At 38.9% G+C, this 17,800-nt stretch overlaps 1 protein-coding gene across 1 annotated transcript in view; it reads left to right on the top strand.

Annotated features, from left to right (window-relative positions):
- Window positions 1-17,800, top strand: part of LOC134578876 (catalase-like) — a 32,682-nt gene that overhangs the window by 11,946 nt on the left and 2,936 nt on the right. Inside the window, exons 3-10 of the mRNA XM_063437957.1 lie at window positions 6,571-6,681; window positions 8,237-8,367; window positions 9,414-9,518; window positions 10,869-10,994; window positions 11,473-11,664; window positions 13,910-14,062; window positions 15,517-15,659; window positions 17,539-17,665. Coding sequence (XP_063294027.1) covers window positions 6,571-6,681; window positions 8,237-8,367; window positions 9,414-9,518; window positions 10,869-10,994; window positions 11,473-11,664; window positions 13,910-14,062; window positions 15,517-15,659; window positions 17,539-17,665 — 1,088 coding nt within the window. The remainder of the gene's footprint in view (window positions 1-6,570; window positions 6,682-8,236; window positions 8,368-9,413; window positions 9,519-10,868; window positions 10,995-11,472; window positions 11,665-13,909; window positions 14,063-15,516; window positions 15,660-17,538; window positions 17,666-17,800) is intronic.

Here is a 17,800-nt window from a genome sequence, read left to right as displayed (position 1 = left end):
TATTTTAAGCATTGTTCCATTAGTGTACCTCCCAAGCGTCCTTACTAGTGATGTCGCGAACATAAAATTTTCCATTCGCGAACGGCGAACGCGAACTTCCGCAAATGTTCGCGAACGGGCGAACCCGGCGAACCGCCATAGACTTCAATAGGCAGGCGAATTTTAAAACCCACAGGGACTCTTTCTGGCCACAATACTTGTGGAAAAGTTGTTTCAAGGGGATTAACACCTGGACTGTGGCATGCCGGAGGGGGATCCATGGCAAAACTCCCATGGAAAATTACATAGTTGATGCAGAGTCTGGTTTTAATCCATAAAGGGCATAAATCACCTAACATTCCTAAATTGTTTGGAATAACGTGCTTTAAAACATCAGGTATGATGTTGTATCGATCAGGTAGTGTAAGGGTCACGCCCGCTTCCCAGTGACAGACCAAACTCCCCGTTTAACGCACCGCAAACAACCGCAAACAGTCCATTTGCACAACTGCAAACTCCCCATTTGCACAAGGTTGGATACCAAGCTATGTCCCGTTCCTTGTCCTCACTGATGTCATTGAAGGTCTCTTCCTCCACCCAGCCACGTACAACACCAAGGGTTCCCGAAAGGTAAAAAACAAGACCCCTGTATTTTTTTTTTTTAAATGTACACTACTGTTACACCAGATATGAGTTGCACTGGTGTGACACTGTGCCCTGGCAGGCCCTAAAAGGCACACGTGTGAAGGAAACTGACTGCTATTATTTCACAGTCAAATTTCTAGTTGTTTTTTTTTTAATGTACACTACTGTTACACCAGATATGAGTTGCACTGGCGTGACACTGTGCCCTGGCAGGCCCTGAAACGCACACGTGTGAAGGAAACTGACTGCTATTATATTACAGTCCCAAAAGTTTTTTTTTTTAAATGCAAGCTATTGTGCCCCCAAAACGTTCGTGTGTGTGGGTGCTGGAATGACGTGGGCCAATGGGAGCCTGAATCAACTTTTGGCTCCCACTGCCCCTTTTAGAGCAAGCTCGTGACTCAAGCCGTGCTCCTAGTGCCAGGCAGGCCACGTGACCGATCACTGCGGTCAGTGCACGCGGCTAAGTCAGAAGAGGGATAAAGCCGCATGCGGCTCGTGTGGAGGCAGGAGTGATCCAGCCAAGCGCGGCTCAAGCTTAGGAGCCAGGTCGGTCCTAGGATAAGGTAAATACAGCCACAACCACTTATCCCAATCACACACCTTTCCTACGTCCCATTAAAAGCATATTACCGCGTATTTAATAAAACAGATAGACCCCCTACTTCATCCAGGTTACCGATCGATGGTTCGATATTCTGAGCCCTGTCTGATTTACTGTACATGACTATTCGATATTCCCACAAATTTTATATTTTATGTTTGTTTGAGACCACCTTAAAATATTGGATATCGCTAAAAATCATGATCACTATATACTTTCTCTGCAAACCTCTAAAACGAACCAAACTACTCATCCATCCGCTATACCACTTTATCCCACCTAGAACTAGTGCCCAGATAAAATACTTGACTCTTACTTACCCACACTCAGTCATGCCACACACATTTCACCACTACTCTCACTGAATCCCTCTGACTACGGCTAAATTCATCTTCTACATCAGAACACTACTCCTAAGATTGGGTTGTATCCATGTCTCGGGTCTTTCATTTAGAATAGGGGCAGCTTCGGTCTCCTTCAACACTGACATTCCAGTGCATATTATTAAAAGATTGGGCAGATGGAAATCCTCAGTCTACAACCGATATATTCCTCATCCCGAGAAAGAAATGAGGAAAGCTTTTAAAAGTTTGGCTTTGTAAATTTGATGCAATAAGTGTGTTTTTCTTTAATACCTTTTCACCCTCTTTGCATGAACCTGATTTACATATATAACTAATATGTTTCTGAACATATATATTATTCACTCACTCACTCACTCTCTGGGCCGGCCTAAGACATCATGCTGCCTAGGCCATAGGTGTATAATAAACACAGGTTACTGGCTATGGGGGGGATAATGTATAATAAACACAGGTTACTGGTTATGGGGGGGATAATGTATAATAAACACAGGTTACTGGCTATGGGAGGATAATGTATAATAAACACAGGTTACTGGCTATGGGAGGGATAATGTATAATAAACACAGGTCACTGGCTATGGGAGGGATAATGTATAATAAACACAGGTCACTGGCTATGGGAGGGATAATGTATAATAAACACAGGTTACTGGCTATGGGAGGGATAATGTACAATAAACACAGGTTACTGGCTATGGGGAGGATAATGTATAATAAACACAGGTTACTGGCTATGGGAGGGATAATGTATAATAAACACAGGTTACTGGCTATGGGGAGGATAATGTATAATAAACACAGGTTACTGGCTATGGGAGGATAATGTATAATAAACACAGGTTACTGGCTATGGGAGGATAATGTATAATAAACACAGGTTACTGGCTATGGGGGATAATGTATAATAAACACAGGTTACTGGCTATTGGAGGGATACTGGATAATAAACACAGGTTACTGGCTATTGGAGGGATAATGTATAATAAACACAGGTTACTGGCTATGGGGGGATAATGTATAATAAACACAGGTTACTGGTTGTGGGGGGATAATGTATAATAAACACAGGTTACTGGCTATGGGGGAGATAATGTGTAATAAGCACAGGTTACTGGCTATGGGGGAGATAATGTATAATAAGCACAGGTTACTGGCTATGGGAGGATAATGTATAATAAACACAGGTTACTGGCTATGGGAGGATAATGTATAATAAACACAGGTTACTGGCTATGGGAGGATAATGTATAATAAACTCAGGTTACTGGCTATGGGGAGGATAATGTATAATAAACACAGGTTACTGGCTATGGGAGGGATAATGTATAATAAACACAGGTTACTGGCTATGGGGAGGATAATGTATAATAAACACAGGTTACTGGCTATGGGAGGATAATGTATAATAAACACAGGTTACTGGATATGGAGGATAATGTATAATAAACACAGGTTACTGGCTATGGGGGGATAATGTATAATAAACACAGGTTACTGGCTATGGGGGATAATGTATAATAAACACAGGTTTCTGGCTATGGAGGATAATGTATAATAAACACAGGTTACTGGCTATGGAGGATAATGTATAAAACACAAACAAAAAAAAAGAATGCAGCTTCAGAATTAATCTAAATTGTATGCTGTCTAGGAGGTGGGAGCGTCTGGGAGGGAGGGTCTGCTGCTGATTGGATGGAATGTGTCTGCTGACTGTGAGGTACAGGGTCAAAGTTTACTCAATGATGACGAATAGGGGGCGGACCGAACATCGCATATGTTCGCCGTCCGTGGCGAACGCGAACACGCTATGTTCGCCAGGAACTATTCGCCAGCGAACCGTTCGGGACATCACTAGTCCTTACTCAGGGGAGACAGTCCCTAATTTGTGTTTACTCCGTCTGTCTCTATTTTCTTTTATAATATATCTCTATGTCAAACCTCGGATGGGCGTATTTAACAGCTTCATAGTGATACAACCAATAACAATGTGTCTTTAAAGTACAACAAGTAGCTTGATAAAGACCTCATTGGAGGTCAAAACATTGCTGTTTATTTTCTGATTCTACAAATAAATCTGCTACTGTTTGTACCTTGAATGCCTGGATCACATTGTTTTTTACATTTACGTGTGGGTTTGCGAGCCCTCGGGTACAGCTGTGCACCGACCTGATTTCATATATATCAGATGAGTGCGGATTCCTTCCTTCCTGATTACAATTTAAAGTAGCACATTGAGTTAAATTAAATGTACCAAAGTAAATGACACAAATATATTTTTGTTTAGAAATTATTTATTTATTATTACATGGACTGGCTAGTAACATCCCAATGACACTGCCGGTGTTGGCGGTATACCTCTTACAGCATAGGGGTTAAACTCTATTTATAGAAACTTTGTGACATAATCTCTCTCTGATAATTTAAATAAAATGTATTACTGCAATGACTGGTGTCACGGGAGCAATTAACATTACTGAGGGGATCATGATTCTTCAGGACCCTAAATAAGCTGCTGTGCTAATTGCTATATATTGTGATCTGTGCCACTAACTGAATATTGGAAGACTGTGCCACTGATTACTGCAATCTGTGCCCCTAATTCCATAATACCGGTATGCCGTGAAAAATAACTTAAGTCCCAAATAAACAATTTATCTTCATAAAAAAGGGAAAAATGGTCACAGTGAGGAGCAGGAATGCTTTTATGGTAGACTGTCTGGGGACAGATATATCAAATGTAATGATGCAGGCTTTTAAAGCAGGTTCATTACACGATCAATATTATAGATGAAAATGATCTCACATCCAGTCATGGGAAAAGTAAGTACACCCGCTTTAAATATTATGGATTTACATATCGGGACATAATAACAATCAACTGTTCCTTAGCAGGTGTTAAAATCTGGTAACTACAACCTCAGGTCAACAATACATGACATATTACACGGTGTCATCATTTATTTAACAAAGAAAAAGTAGGACAGGTCAGAAAGCAGAAAGCATGCCAAACCGCTAATGAGAAATGTGGATGCAAAAGCCTTGTATCATTAGGGGACTGTTAAGCTGTGTTCTGATTGGCTGCCATCTGAAGACAAGAGATTCATTCTGGATGGGTTACTCCATGGGTCGTCAACCTGGTCCCTACCACCCACTAGTGGGCGTTTCAGGATTCCAGGTGGGCGGTATGGATTTCCTCGTTTGGAGAGATTGGGTGGGCGGGCGGGTGCGAGCCGGCGGTAGCCCTGCGACTGGGTACCGCCATCACCATTTGCGGCCCCGGCCCGGGCGGCAATCCGCCGGGGCCACCGTCCAAGGGGTCCATCGGGTGGCCCATGCTGTCAGGGCCACCCGATGGATGTCGCTTGTGAGGGGGCCCGGTCAGCGCTGGGCGCTTTAACAGCGCGACCGGGCCCCCTGTGATTACATCACAGAGCTGGGAGGAAGTGACTGCACGTCACTCCTCCCAGCTAACACACAGACCGTGTGGGAGGAAGACCAGGGAGTCAGAGTGGGAACTCTGACTCCCATCCACCTGAGCCACCACTGGACCCCAGGGAAAGTCACCCTCCTGCACCTTAAAGGTAGGAAACAGGAGGGTGACTTAAATATAATGTGTGTGTTTGTTTGTGTGTGTGTGTCTTTGTATGTATGTCGTGTGTGTGTCTGTATGTGTGTGTGTGTCTTTGTATGCATGTGTGTCTTATGTATGTGTCTTTGTATGTGTGTCTTGTCTTAGTATGTATGTGTTGTGTGTGTATGTGTCTTTGTATGGATGTGTGTCTTATGTATGTGTCTGTATTTATGTGTGTCTTGTGTCTGTGTGTATGTGTGTGTGTCTTTCTATGTATGTCTTATGTGTCTGTGTGTATGTGTGCATGTCTGTATGTGTGCCTGTATGTTTGTATGTATGTGTAGTGTGTGTATGTGTGCCTGTCTGTGTGTCTGTATGTGTGTGCCTGACTGTTGTATGTATGTGTCTTTGTATGTGTGTTGTGTGTGTGTGTGTGTGTGTCTGTATGTGTGTGCCTGTCTGTTATAGTGGGCTATAGTAAGTGGGCTACCTAGCTCAGCCTTCCTACTGGGCATTGCTATAAGTAAGGTTAAAAAATAGAAAAAAGGGAAAAAAAAAGTGGGGTGGGGAATTGAGGAGGAGAGGAGGGGAGCTGACGCACAGATGAGAAATCATATTATGCGCAAACAGAGAAGTCGTCTGAATGTCACCGAAAGAGGAGACCTTCGTTTGTTCCTTACGAAAATCGAACCAGATATCAAATATTTAGTCTTGCAGCATCAACCTCAAGGATCTCATTAATCACTAGTAAAGGTAATTTCAATTTACTTTATTGTTTTCTCATTAAACTTTATAAAGTTAAAAACATTATAAACATGCATTAAGTAGAAATAAAAAGATAACTGTACGCACATTTATTATTTTTTTTAAAACACCCTCCTTTCTAAAAAATATTCTGCACTTGCGCGAAAACTGGTGGGCGGTAAGGACATTTTGCCATCAAGAAAGATGCATTAGTGGGCGGTAGGAAGGGTTACCATCTTTTCTATGGAACGTTACTGTGTGAGCGCCCCCTAGTGGCTGACAATGATCATGATCCTACCTAAACTTTGTATTACCAGCAATAAATGTATCTTTTGTTTGAAGTTATAATTGGGTAGGCATAGAAACTGGGGGGAATCTAAATGGATACAAGGTAGAATTATTTACAGGGTATGTACTAAAGCGAGAATTCAAGGTGAATTAAAAATTCATCATAGATTTAAGGTCAAAATAGCAAAAACTGGAAGAATTATCTAACTAAATTATGCTCTGAATTCTCAGTTTAGTAAATAATCTCGTTAGAAGTAAATTAAACCTGAATATAAATGGGATGAACGCAAGTGACCGATCTCATAACTTCTGCTCAGAACCCGAGTAGCGCAGTGATATCTAATTTATTACGTTATTTCGGCTTTCTGTTTCAGGGGCATTCGGATACTTAGAAGTCACTCATGATGTCACGAAATACACGAAGGCAAAGCTGTTCGATACAATCGGGAAGAAAACAGACATCGCTATTCGATTCTCCACCGTAGGTGAGGATAGAGCAACTATCAGGACTTTATGAAACGTCAAACTAAATAAATCATTCTGATTTCTCACAGTGACTTCTCAGGTAACAGAGACAACATTTTACAGACGGTTAAAACCGTTAAGCTTCCTTGGACAGAGCTTTAGTTGTTCACTTGGAAATATATGGAAGAAACACTGAACTCTAATTCTAAATCCATACAGTTATTCTCAAGTTTAAAAGGGCACGTTAGGCGGATTAACCTCTGCAGCGGCGAGTGCCGTGGCACTGTACCCCAGTGTAATATTAAACCGTTTAGAAATGGTTTGATTCTTCTCAGCACCCAGGGACCACTTCCATGTCTGCCACAGAAAGGAATGCAGAATTAACAATACTGCATTATCAATGTCCGGTTTTGTCCAACCTGGGCTACATTGACTGGCTGAGTGTGCTGGGGGTGTGTGTGTTCGCCCAGCACTCTCAGCCAGTCAATGTTGTGCAGCTTAGGGCCAGTCCCATGGATTCTGGAAGAGCCTTGTTTTATATTAAATTGTATCGAGATGTTTGATATTAAACCGGAGATGGCACCATGGGAAGGGAGCTGCAGTAATTATGGTGCCTCTTTAAAAGGTTACTCTACCACTATGACCACTTCACTGTTTTAAGTAATCGTGGTACTCTGTATGCGCAGTGTATCAGTATGAATGGCACACTACGCAGGTGTATTCAAAATATAACGTATTTGTTTGTTTGCCACATACATTTTTATTTACTAATTATCAAAGTGGTACAATTATAGAAACATAGAATGTGACGGCAGATAAGAACCCTTTGGCCCATCTAGTCTGCCCAATATTCTGAATACTTCCTGGCCTTATCTTGTAGCTAGGATAGCCTTATGACTATCCCACGCATGCTTAAACTCCCTCACTGTGTTAACCCCTACCACTTTAGCTGGAAGCCTATTCCATGCATCCACTACCCTCTCAGTTAAAGTAATACTTCCTGATATTATTTTTAAACCTTTGTCCCTCTAATTTAAGACTATGTCCTCTTGTTGTGGTAGTTTTTCTTCTTTTAAATATAGTCTCCTCCTTTACTGTGTTGATTCCCTTTATGTATTTAAATGTTTCTATCATATCCCCCCTGTCTCGTCTTTCCTCCAAGCTATACATGTTAAGATCCTTTAATCTTTCCTGGTAAGTTTTATCCTGCAATCCATGAACCAGTTTAGTAGCCCTTCTCTGAACTCTTTCTAAGGTATCAATATCCTTCTGGAGATACGGTCTCCAGTACTGCGTACAATACTCCAAGTGAGGTCTCACCAGTGTTCTGTACAATGGCATGAGCACGTCCCTCTTTCTACTGCTAATACCTCTCCCTATACAACCAAGCATTCTGCTAGCATTAGATCCTGAAACTTGGTTAAATTGTTAGAAAAATTAGATGGTGCGTTCATTATTGCAATGTTTTTTTTTCCACAGATTGTCTTATTTTATTATTTTATATACCTCTCCTTAGCTTCACATTACTATTCTCAGTCTAAGTAACATTTTATCTCAATGTCCATCTGTTTGCAGCTGGGGAAGCCGGTTCAGCCGATACTGTCCGTGATCCGAGGGGTTTCGCAGTTAAATTTTACACAGAAGAAGGAATCTGGGATTTAGCTGGAAACAACACACCTATATTTTTCATCAGAGATGCCATTTTGGTCAGTGTGATCGCTTTGAGTATAACCTCCTAGTACCTTAAAATGCAGAATAAATACTCTGACATTTTAGTCCGCATTATTCTGACTTTATTTCCAGGATTTATCATCCTTCCTTATTTGTGATTAATCCACATGGGACAAGCAGTAATTGCTTATTTGCATATTTTGCAAGGCATTCTGGGAGTCCTGCAGAACTGCACTCATTCAAAGCTGCTGAGATGATGGAAAATATTGTATTTGCAGGGTAGGGTGGCATGAATGTCCACCCCTAGCTGTTGTGTAAAGGGACACTCCACTGGCCAATTACAATTTTTTTTTTTTAAATCACTATTTAGTAGAAATACCCTCAATGAAAACATTTATGCATTGTTTCATTGGGGTATATCGAAAAACAGAACAGCAAAACCTGCAGTTCTCTTGTCTGCTGCCTTTGCTAGTCCTCCCCTTATAACCCCACCCAGACTTTCTGTGTCTGTCCAATCACAGACTTCCTAATGCAGCTCAATGAGAAGTCTTTGCAAGGCAGGTGCTCTGAGCGATTGCTGCCTCGAGCTTCGTTCCATAGTTCCATTGAGTTAAACAAACCAGGAAGTAACAGGACTGGTTGTCGTTTGTAAAAATGTCAATTTCTATTTAACCCCTTAAGGACCAAACTTCTGGAATAAAAGGGAATCATGACGTGTCACACATGTCATGTGTCCTTAAGGGGTTAAGTATGCACTTTTTATAAAATGACGAAAGAGGACATACTCTTCACAAATTACGTTTTTCAGCTAGCTGAGTTCCTTTACGAGTCTGGAGTATCCCTTTCAGATAAATAAAAGAATCCTGGTTGTAGATATTGCTGCAGTTCTAAAACGGCTAAAGATCTCCTTTTTGAACTGAAAATATTCACCTTGCACAAGTCTGCTGTATACCCACTCACATCATTTTGCTACTAGGAATATTTTGCCGTGCATGTGAAATAATATATGTTAGCTTCAAAGCATTTACACGGTTTATACCTTTTTTTTTTTTTTTTTTTTAAATATATATTTTCTGTGCAGTTTCCATCCTTCATCCACAGTCAGAAGAGGAACCCTCAGACTAACCTGAAGGATCCAGATATGGTGTGGGACTTCTGGAGCTTACGTCCTGAGTCCTTGCACCAGGTGAGTAGAATGTAGAAATATAAACTGACTCAACCTCTGAGTTCACTTATCTCAGCTATGTAGACAATCACCCATTATTAACATAAACCTTGAATTACGATTTGAGTTACGAGATGATTCCTCATACAAAATTTGCTAAATATGCAAAAAAAAATCCAGATATTCTTTCAAAGAGAAATATTTCTGATTGTTAAACATGCATATGCACAGCAAATAGTAACACAAAACGGTCTATATGGTCTGTTAACAATCTATTAAAACGATTCACTATGTTCAAGAATATCTTCAATAATACATTAAAACCCATCCAACTCAGAACGTACGTTATAATAACAGAATTTGAAGAACACATGTCCCTTTTAAAACATATCAAGTTCTTTTGACAATGTGCTAAACTACAGCCAAATGGGGCCAAAGGTCATTTGTCCATGATGCCATAGGAATTCTCCAGCACACTTTGGCAAAGTGCCACATGATTCCATCTGCTATGGCATTTTCTTCCATAGTGACTTACCCACCTGCATGTACGGTCATGGCACTTGCACACATCTGTGCTTATTACAGAAAATTACAAAACAATTGTTGTGGAGGTCCAGGAGATCCTTCCATGCTACATTAAAAAAAATGTGAAGCACTAGTTATTATTAGAACAGAATCCACAGCTAGCTTTTATTTACCTGTGTAAATGTGCAAATATTAGAGAAGTGACAGTGTCACTTTAAAACCAAGTTAGAACACCCCTCGACAATTTTCCCTTTTGATGGACGCAAATTTGTATTCGGAGTCTTTCAGCTTTGAATATCTCTAACTACTTTTGAAAAATGTTAACTTTCCTCTTTCGTTCATACTTTGGCCACTATAGTTGGTGTGCTTGAGGCAGATGGGTGTATTTGAGGAGAGATACAGTATCTGCACCCATGCATGCATTTATCAGTGATAGTCCCCCTCCTCGGCTTTAAAAGGGCATCCCATGATTTTTATCAGACGTTAATGACTCACGATTAAAAGTCAGTTTATTTTTCTGTTGAAGAAAGCTGCAAAGTCTAGTAACCTCCATAGTAACCCATCATTCACAGACACTCCTTCACAGACACTCCTAGGGGTTTATCCACTCATTTCGTAGAGAACAGTAGAGAATTGGCAGTGGAAATGATCATTTATGTCCATCGGAGGTGAATGGAAAATTAAACCCACTGCCTCAATGCAGGGCTCCAACGTCCGTTGTAAGTTACCTATCTTCCTATGGTCTGGTTACTGAGGGATTTCTGATTTCAGATGTACGATTGTTGGTAAGCTTCACATCTAATATTTATGCTGATTGAAAGCAATGTGTGCTTTGTCGTTATTTAGGTCACCCTCTTGTTCAGCGACCGTGGTATTCCTGATGGTCACAGACATATGAATGGCTATGGATCTCACACCTTCAAGCTGGTCAATGCAGAAGGGGACGCAGTGTACTGCAAGTTTCATTTCAAGGTGTGTGGGGCTGGGACATTCATAGGAGACGTGTGCAACAATTTGGTTTGTCCATTAAACAAGACAATTTGCCAAAATGAAAATCCTTGTAAAAAAACACCTGAACAAATCAATTCACCTTTATTTTCCAGAATAATCGATTCGTTCAGGTGTGGGTTAAAATAATTTTGTTTCGAACTAATCAATTCATTCATGGACGAGCCAAATGTTTGCCTATGTCTAATCCATAGGTAACAGACATGAGAAGGCATTTATCGAACGGACTTTGACCTTATATCCTAATCATAATCCCCAACTCTAACCCTAACCCAAACCTCTAGAGTATTAAGTGAAGTAGTTTTAAATGTTATACAGTAATTGATTGCAATATTACACTAGTAGTGTTTTCTAATATTCTGTTACAACCGAGGAAAGCAACCTTAAAGTGAAGTGATTCCTGATTACGGTCCTTAAATGAGATGCGCAACTTTCCTTGTAGACTGATCAGGGCATCAAAAACTTGACTGTAGAAGAAGCAAACAAGTTGGTGGTGAGTGACCCAGATTATGGAATCCGAGACCTCTTTCAGTCTATTGCCAAGAAGAACTTCCCATCGTGGACCTTATACATTCAAGTCATGACTTTTCAAGAAGCAGAGAAATGTCCCTTCAATCCTTTCGACATAACCAAAGTAAGTGAGCAGATATTTGCCATCAGGGACTGTGAAACTGGAGAATATTAACTCATACCTATATGACCTTTTAGAAGGTCTGACTTGGGTTACAAAGTTCTAGAATGTTTAAGATCTTTGTAGATGCTGAAAATACATTTTACTTAACTTATTTTTACCTGAACCTAATTCTAAGATGATATGTAGCCCTAAGTATCATTTTAACGTCAGGAGAGCCAACTCAAAGGTGTCTGGTGCCTTAGAAAACTGAAAGACACTCCTAGTTGAATTCTGGTTATTTTAAGTTTGATTAACTATAAGAAACATCAAATCGGGTAACATTGCTTTTTATTGAAGTTTTTGTTATTCTTTTGATGTACAATTGGTCATATATGTACTTTAATTATTTCAAATAGTCCCAAATGTGTCTCTTGCAGTGTCTATGCTTTTCTTGTGCTGCTGCCTGATCCGTCTACGTTGACAATAGACGACCAAGGCTACCGGTGGATGCGATGTAGTGGGTTGGTGCTCCACTGCAAGCAATACATTATATAGCTGCAGAGAGTCCCTAATCTGCCCAGTCATTCATTATAAGCAGAAGTGCAGTGATCATCAGATCACACTAAAGGGCTTTAAGATCTTCATATGAGATTAAAGCATATCGAGGTGGTTCTCCCAACAGCGTAGCACCTTGACTATGTCATCTTAACGGTGGATCCATCAATCCATAAATCTAACCCTAACGTTAAACCTAAATGTTCTAATTCCTGGTGCTCTAGCTCACTTTGTAACCTTAACAGTCAGATAAACTCGAATTTTACTCTCCAGAACCTTACTGAATAGACCTTTTTAGCCCCTCTGTAGGTCAATTCCCCAGGCATCATGTAACGAAACTCACTTAAACGTGACAACTGAATGCACTCCGGTAATTAATAATGGTGGTTCCTTCTGTCCTTTTAGTCTTGTCCAAAAGAACTGTCTCAAAAAAAAACCACAACTTTGTATTAACACATTATGTGGGATACAATGAATGAATTAAAGCTGATATAAGTCCAAACTAAAAATAAATATTAAACAAAGATTGCTGACTACTCCAAGAATTCTTATGTGTTTTTGTTTAAACTGTTCTGTAGCAACAGGCAATACTTTTTTTGTTGGGGGTGGGAAGGGAATGCAGTAAAAAAAATTTTTTTATAGGAAGAGATATTTAAGGCTGCTGACTGGGAGCATGGAAGTTCCACACGTGGACAGTAAGTCCATAATGAATTTATTAACTAAAGAGTGAATTTTGGAGACATGAAAAAACGCAGGCAAAGTTTAGAGCAAAATAATCACGTTAAAAACTTTATCCATCCTGGGCCTTGATCTAATATTTTGGGATAATCTTAACTTCTCAAATTAGGTAATATTTTTTTAGTAAATGTTTAAAATAGTTTTTATTTCTGCGTATGAGCGGTGAACCCCTGGCAGGCTGAGGAGGTATCACTTTGGATTGCATTTTGGATCATCTTCCCATTCACCCCAATTTTTTTTTTCTCCTTCTTCCTCTTCTCTCCCCATCTCCATTTTTTTTTCGTTTATTTTTTTTCTTTTTTACGCTCTCTTACCTTTTTCATTTTGATTTAGTGCCAACTTTTTTATTTTAATTTGGATTAAGTTTCTGCACGTGTCACGTTGCTGTATGGTATAGTGTCTACATGTAATATAAAATGATTTTTTACTATACAGTATATGTAAAAATAAATATATTAATATATCTTAAAATATTAATATATTAAAATACTTTTCAAAATATTAAACCACTGTATACGTTTATCAAAAAAATATAAAATCATTTGAAAAGTTTATCTAAACATATTAAATCAAGGACTTTGTTTCATAGAAAAATACTTTTCCCAGCTTGGCCTAGAGTTTGGAATTAGTTTTTTATAGCTCTCGAACATCGTTGCTTAGTACATAAACCACTTATAGTGTCACGTAGACCGGTTTAGCTTTCATACGCTTCTACGGGGAAATTAGATAATTACTTACACCAGCTGAGAACGTCAATGATTAAGGGGGTACCATAACTACTATAGCTTATTATAGCAGTTATGGTCCTATGGCTTCTTGTCAAAATATTTTATAAAAATTGAGGCTCCCTGTGGTGTATTAATGAAATAACTTTGTAACATCACCCAGCTTACCTGCATGTTTTAATTATTTAGAACAACATTTTTGTCTGAGTTTTTTGATTTAACTGTTTGTGAACTTTGATCTTCTGCAGGTATGGCCTCACGCTGAGTACCCACTTATTCCAGTGGGTAAACTGGTACTGAACAAGAATCCAGAGAACTATTTTGCCCAAGTGGAGCAGTTGGCATTTGACCCAAGTAATATGCCCCCTGGAATTGAACCAAGCCCAGATAAAATGCTTCAGGTGAGACTGTCCACTGCTTCTGTCACCCATCCCTGGTGATCTGAATTTAGGACAATTCTGCAACACATCGTGAAACTATATAAATAATTCAATAATTTAGTTTATAAATAGCATTTTTTCACTAATGACCCCTTTTGATTGAGCAAATGCGTACATCCCAAGTTTGGGCTCAGCTGATACGAAGTATTACCGATATCTGTCACGTTTTCTGGTGGTGATGGTGTTAAATTTGGCAAAAAAGAAGACAATAACTTTGCACAGACTGTGATGCTTGAGCCCATAAACAATGGGGTCGATTTTAAACAGGATTGAACAAAAATAATAATTGCACCAAAATAAGGAATTTCAATCCAATTAGTATGCTACAAACAGAAGATACAGATATATACAATACTTACAGGACGTCTCCTCAAACTCCACTCGTGATAACTGGTAACAGGAATGCACAGAATCAGTTAACGCAATACAATGCAGCAACTTTATAAAACTGACTCGGAGTTCACATGGAAGCGGAACAGTGTCATCTGAGAGTACCAGAGTGGAGACTTAATGAACTACAATGTATAATACCTGTTCTAGTGCTAAGGCAGTTCATGAGTTTGAAGTAGGATATTTTTGAGGAGAGGTGGAGACACAAGTAACAGATATAAGTGAGTGTTGGGATTTACAGAGAGTTAAACAGCAGTGTCTACCATGAGTCTGCAATGCAGGAAGGAGAATTATGGAGGCCTTGGTTTATTCAAAGTCCATTAATGTAGCAGGATATCGTAGATAAGATCAGAAGCCCCTATACCATCAAAGGTACCACACAGGTTACTTGGAATGGTCCCAAACCGAGGCGTTATACTCGTTGAAACAAACTAGGGAGAATCAATGGTCGAGCCCACCTACAATTACAGATACCCACATCTAGCACCACAGTCATACAGTGATTAAAGTTCTCTTGCACCCCAAAAGCTCTCCATATTTCATTGAACTGCTGTTTACTGGGACACAAAGTATTTAAAGGGACCTTGTTGTTTGATGTATACTTACGTAAATCATTCTTAAATAGTGTCCCAACAGAATAATATTATTTTCATCTAACCAAGCCAATCTCCAACTACCAATATTTTTGGATAAACTTTTCGAAACGATTTAATCTTTTTGGACAAATTATTTTTTAAAATTAGTTTTTCAAAATATAAAAATATCAAATAATATCTGATACCTAAAAAAAATCTAAATATTAGCAATTTTTTCAAAAAAGTAAATCTTTATAAAAGTTAATTCAAAATATTACATCAAGGCTATAGTAGGGGAAATACGTTATATATAGAAAAAAAAATCTGTGCTCTTTGGTGGACAAATTTAAAAACAACCAGCACAAGGTGTAGTCTGTGTTTTTAAATTATGGGGTTGTATTTTTTTCTAATAACTGATCATTTTTTAATATATATCAATTTTTATTCCAGGGTCGTCTCTTCTCTTACCCAGACACACACAGACACCGCCTGGGACCAAACTACTTGCATATCCCCGTCAACTCCTCTCGGCTAGCAAAAGTGGCCAATTTCCAGCAGGACGGGCCAATGTGCATGTTTCACAAACCCAGTAAGTGTGCGCAGACAGGCTCGTGATACAATGTGATTAACACTGTGAATGTATAGACAGACGTAAATACAGAAAGTGTGTGCTTGTTGCAAGATAACAAAAAGCAGTACTTTATAAGTTTTATAAACTTCACAAAAACGTCACACTTTCGAAAAAAACAAAGCTGAATTATTTTGCTGATCATATGATGTTTTCTCGCCCTTCCTAGAGAAAGTCTGGTGCTCAGTAAGAGAGTAAGACTTGTAGTTAGCTGGCATAAGTCAGAATTTGCTCTCTCTTATTCCCATCAAAGCCTCTGAATAATTACAGATACTCCCATTATAAAACCAGACGAACCTCACATGGACTTGATGCTGTTTGATCGATTGATAGAATCACACAGCTAAATAAGTGCTTTGTTTATTATCTTGTTGAAACAGCAGGGCGTTGCAAGCTCATGACTGTAAGCTGACCCAAAGTACACAAACGTTCCTAACGAAACAATAGCTGCCATGTTACCTAACATTTTAAACATTTCTACTATTTTACTAGTTTGTTCGTTAAAGGTAAGGGGTCAAATTTAAGGTGGTTCTCTAATTTAATTGCTACATCATTTTTATCAACTGTTTAACCTGACTTTTAAAAGACCTCTTTTTACTTCGAAAGCGTTAGTCTTCGTCAATTAAACAGTGAATTGTAGAGATTTTAAAGGGACAGTGTAAGCACCAGCACAATTTTGTATACGTGCATAAAAAAAAGTAAATAAACAAATATAAAATGATACATGCATTTAAAGTCTCCTTTAATGCACTGTTAGGTTTACTTACAGGCCGTTTCCTCCCTATTTAGAGACACTTATCCCATAAATCCCTTTCTAGCAGAGATCCCTGCATTAGTTTATCGCCAAGATATGTTCCACTCACTACGTAGGTTTAGGGGACCTGGTAGATGCCATATAAAAAACAAAAAATGGAAAGGAAAATAAATATAGTTGAAATGCACAGAATATGGCCCTGCTACCCTCCTGCGCTCCCTGTGATGTAGGCAGTTGCTGTGTAAACTCTGCGAAACATCTGTTTTTGATAAATAAGGGGAGCCTTGCAAATTTAATCCCATGGAGCGAAGTTTACACAATGTCCTAGGGAGTATTGCCAGATTTTACAACAGGACGCCAACGTGGAATAGGGCCTTGAATATATATAGTAATCTTTAATTTAAAAGAAAATCTATAACACTTCAATTGTGCCCAAAATATAATTTTCTATTCTGAGTATCTCAACACATTAACTTTATAAACTCATATCGTAGAGTAAAAGAATCGTCATTTAAATGAATTTAAACGGTCTTTGATGCCCTCTAGTGATTCTATGGGTTACTGCAGACTACAAACTATCAAAAAGAAAAAAACCTACAAACTATCAAATAGAAAAAACCTACAAACTATCAAAAAGAAAAAACCTACAAACTATCAAAAAGAGAACCTACAAACTATCAAAAAGAAAAAACCTACAAACTATCAAAAAGAAAAAACCTACAAACTATTTTTGCAGTTCTCAGAATATTATCACTAATTTCTGCAGCACTTTATAATTATGCAATGGGGATATTTAACAATAAATAATTGACCGAGAGAGAGAGAAAAAAAGGTATAAAAAACACATTTTAGTAGCCAACTGAGTGTTTGTTATCCCACCCTCTGCCCAGTGCACTCCCAGCTTGTAAATATTACTGTATATTTTTAAACATAGGACAACTAATAAACCAGGCACAGTTTCTTTTATGTTTTGTATTGTTATATTTGCTTTTTTTCCATGTGACGGATGCGTCCACAGTAAATATTTGTCCTGAATCTGTGATACATACAGTAACTTCCTGGTAACCTGTTCTAATTGTTATTTAGGCAGCATGCCAAATTACTTTCCAAATAGCTTCTGCCACCTGCGGGATCACTCCACATTCAAAGAAACCTGTTGTAACGTCTCGGGGGATATTGCTCGGCACAGCGCTGATGATGAAGACAATGTTTCCCAGGTCAGAAAATCACAATCGTGTTCTTTATGAAGAAGTGGGTTTAAGAAAAGAAAAAAAAAAAAAGCAGATCCACAAAAAATCCAAATGTAACACTTTTAAACACACTTTGCACTCAATGGCTGATTTATTTAACAC

Source organism: Pelobates fuscus, chromosome 12, assembly GCF_036172605.1.
Source record: "Pelobates fuscus isolate aPelFus1 chromosome 12, aPelFus1.pri, whole genome shotgun sequence".
Classification (NCBI taxonomy): domain Eukaryota; kingdom Metazoa; phylum Chordata; class Amphibia; order Anura; family Pelobatidae; genus Pelobates; species Pelobates fuscus.
Note: the sequence above shows the minus strand (reverse complement) of the source record. Positions and strands in the feature narration are given on the sequence as shown.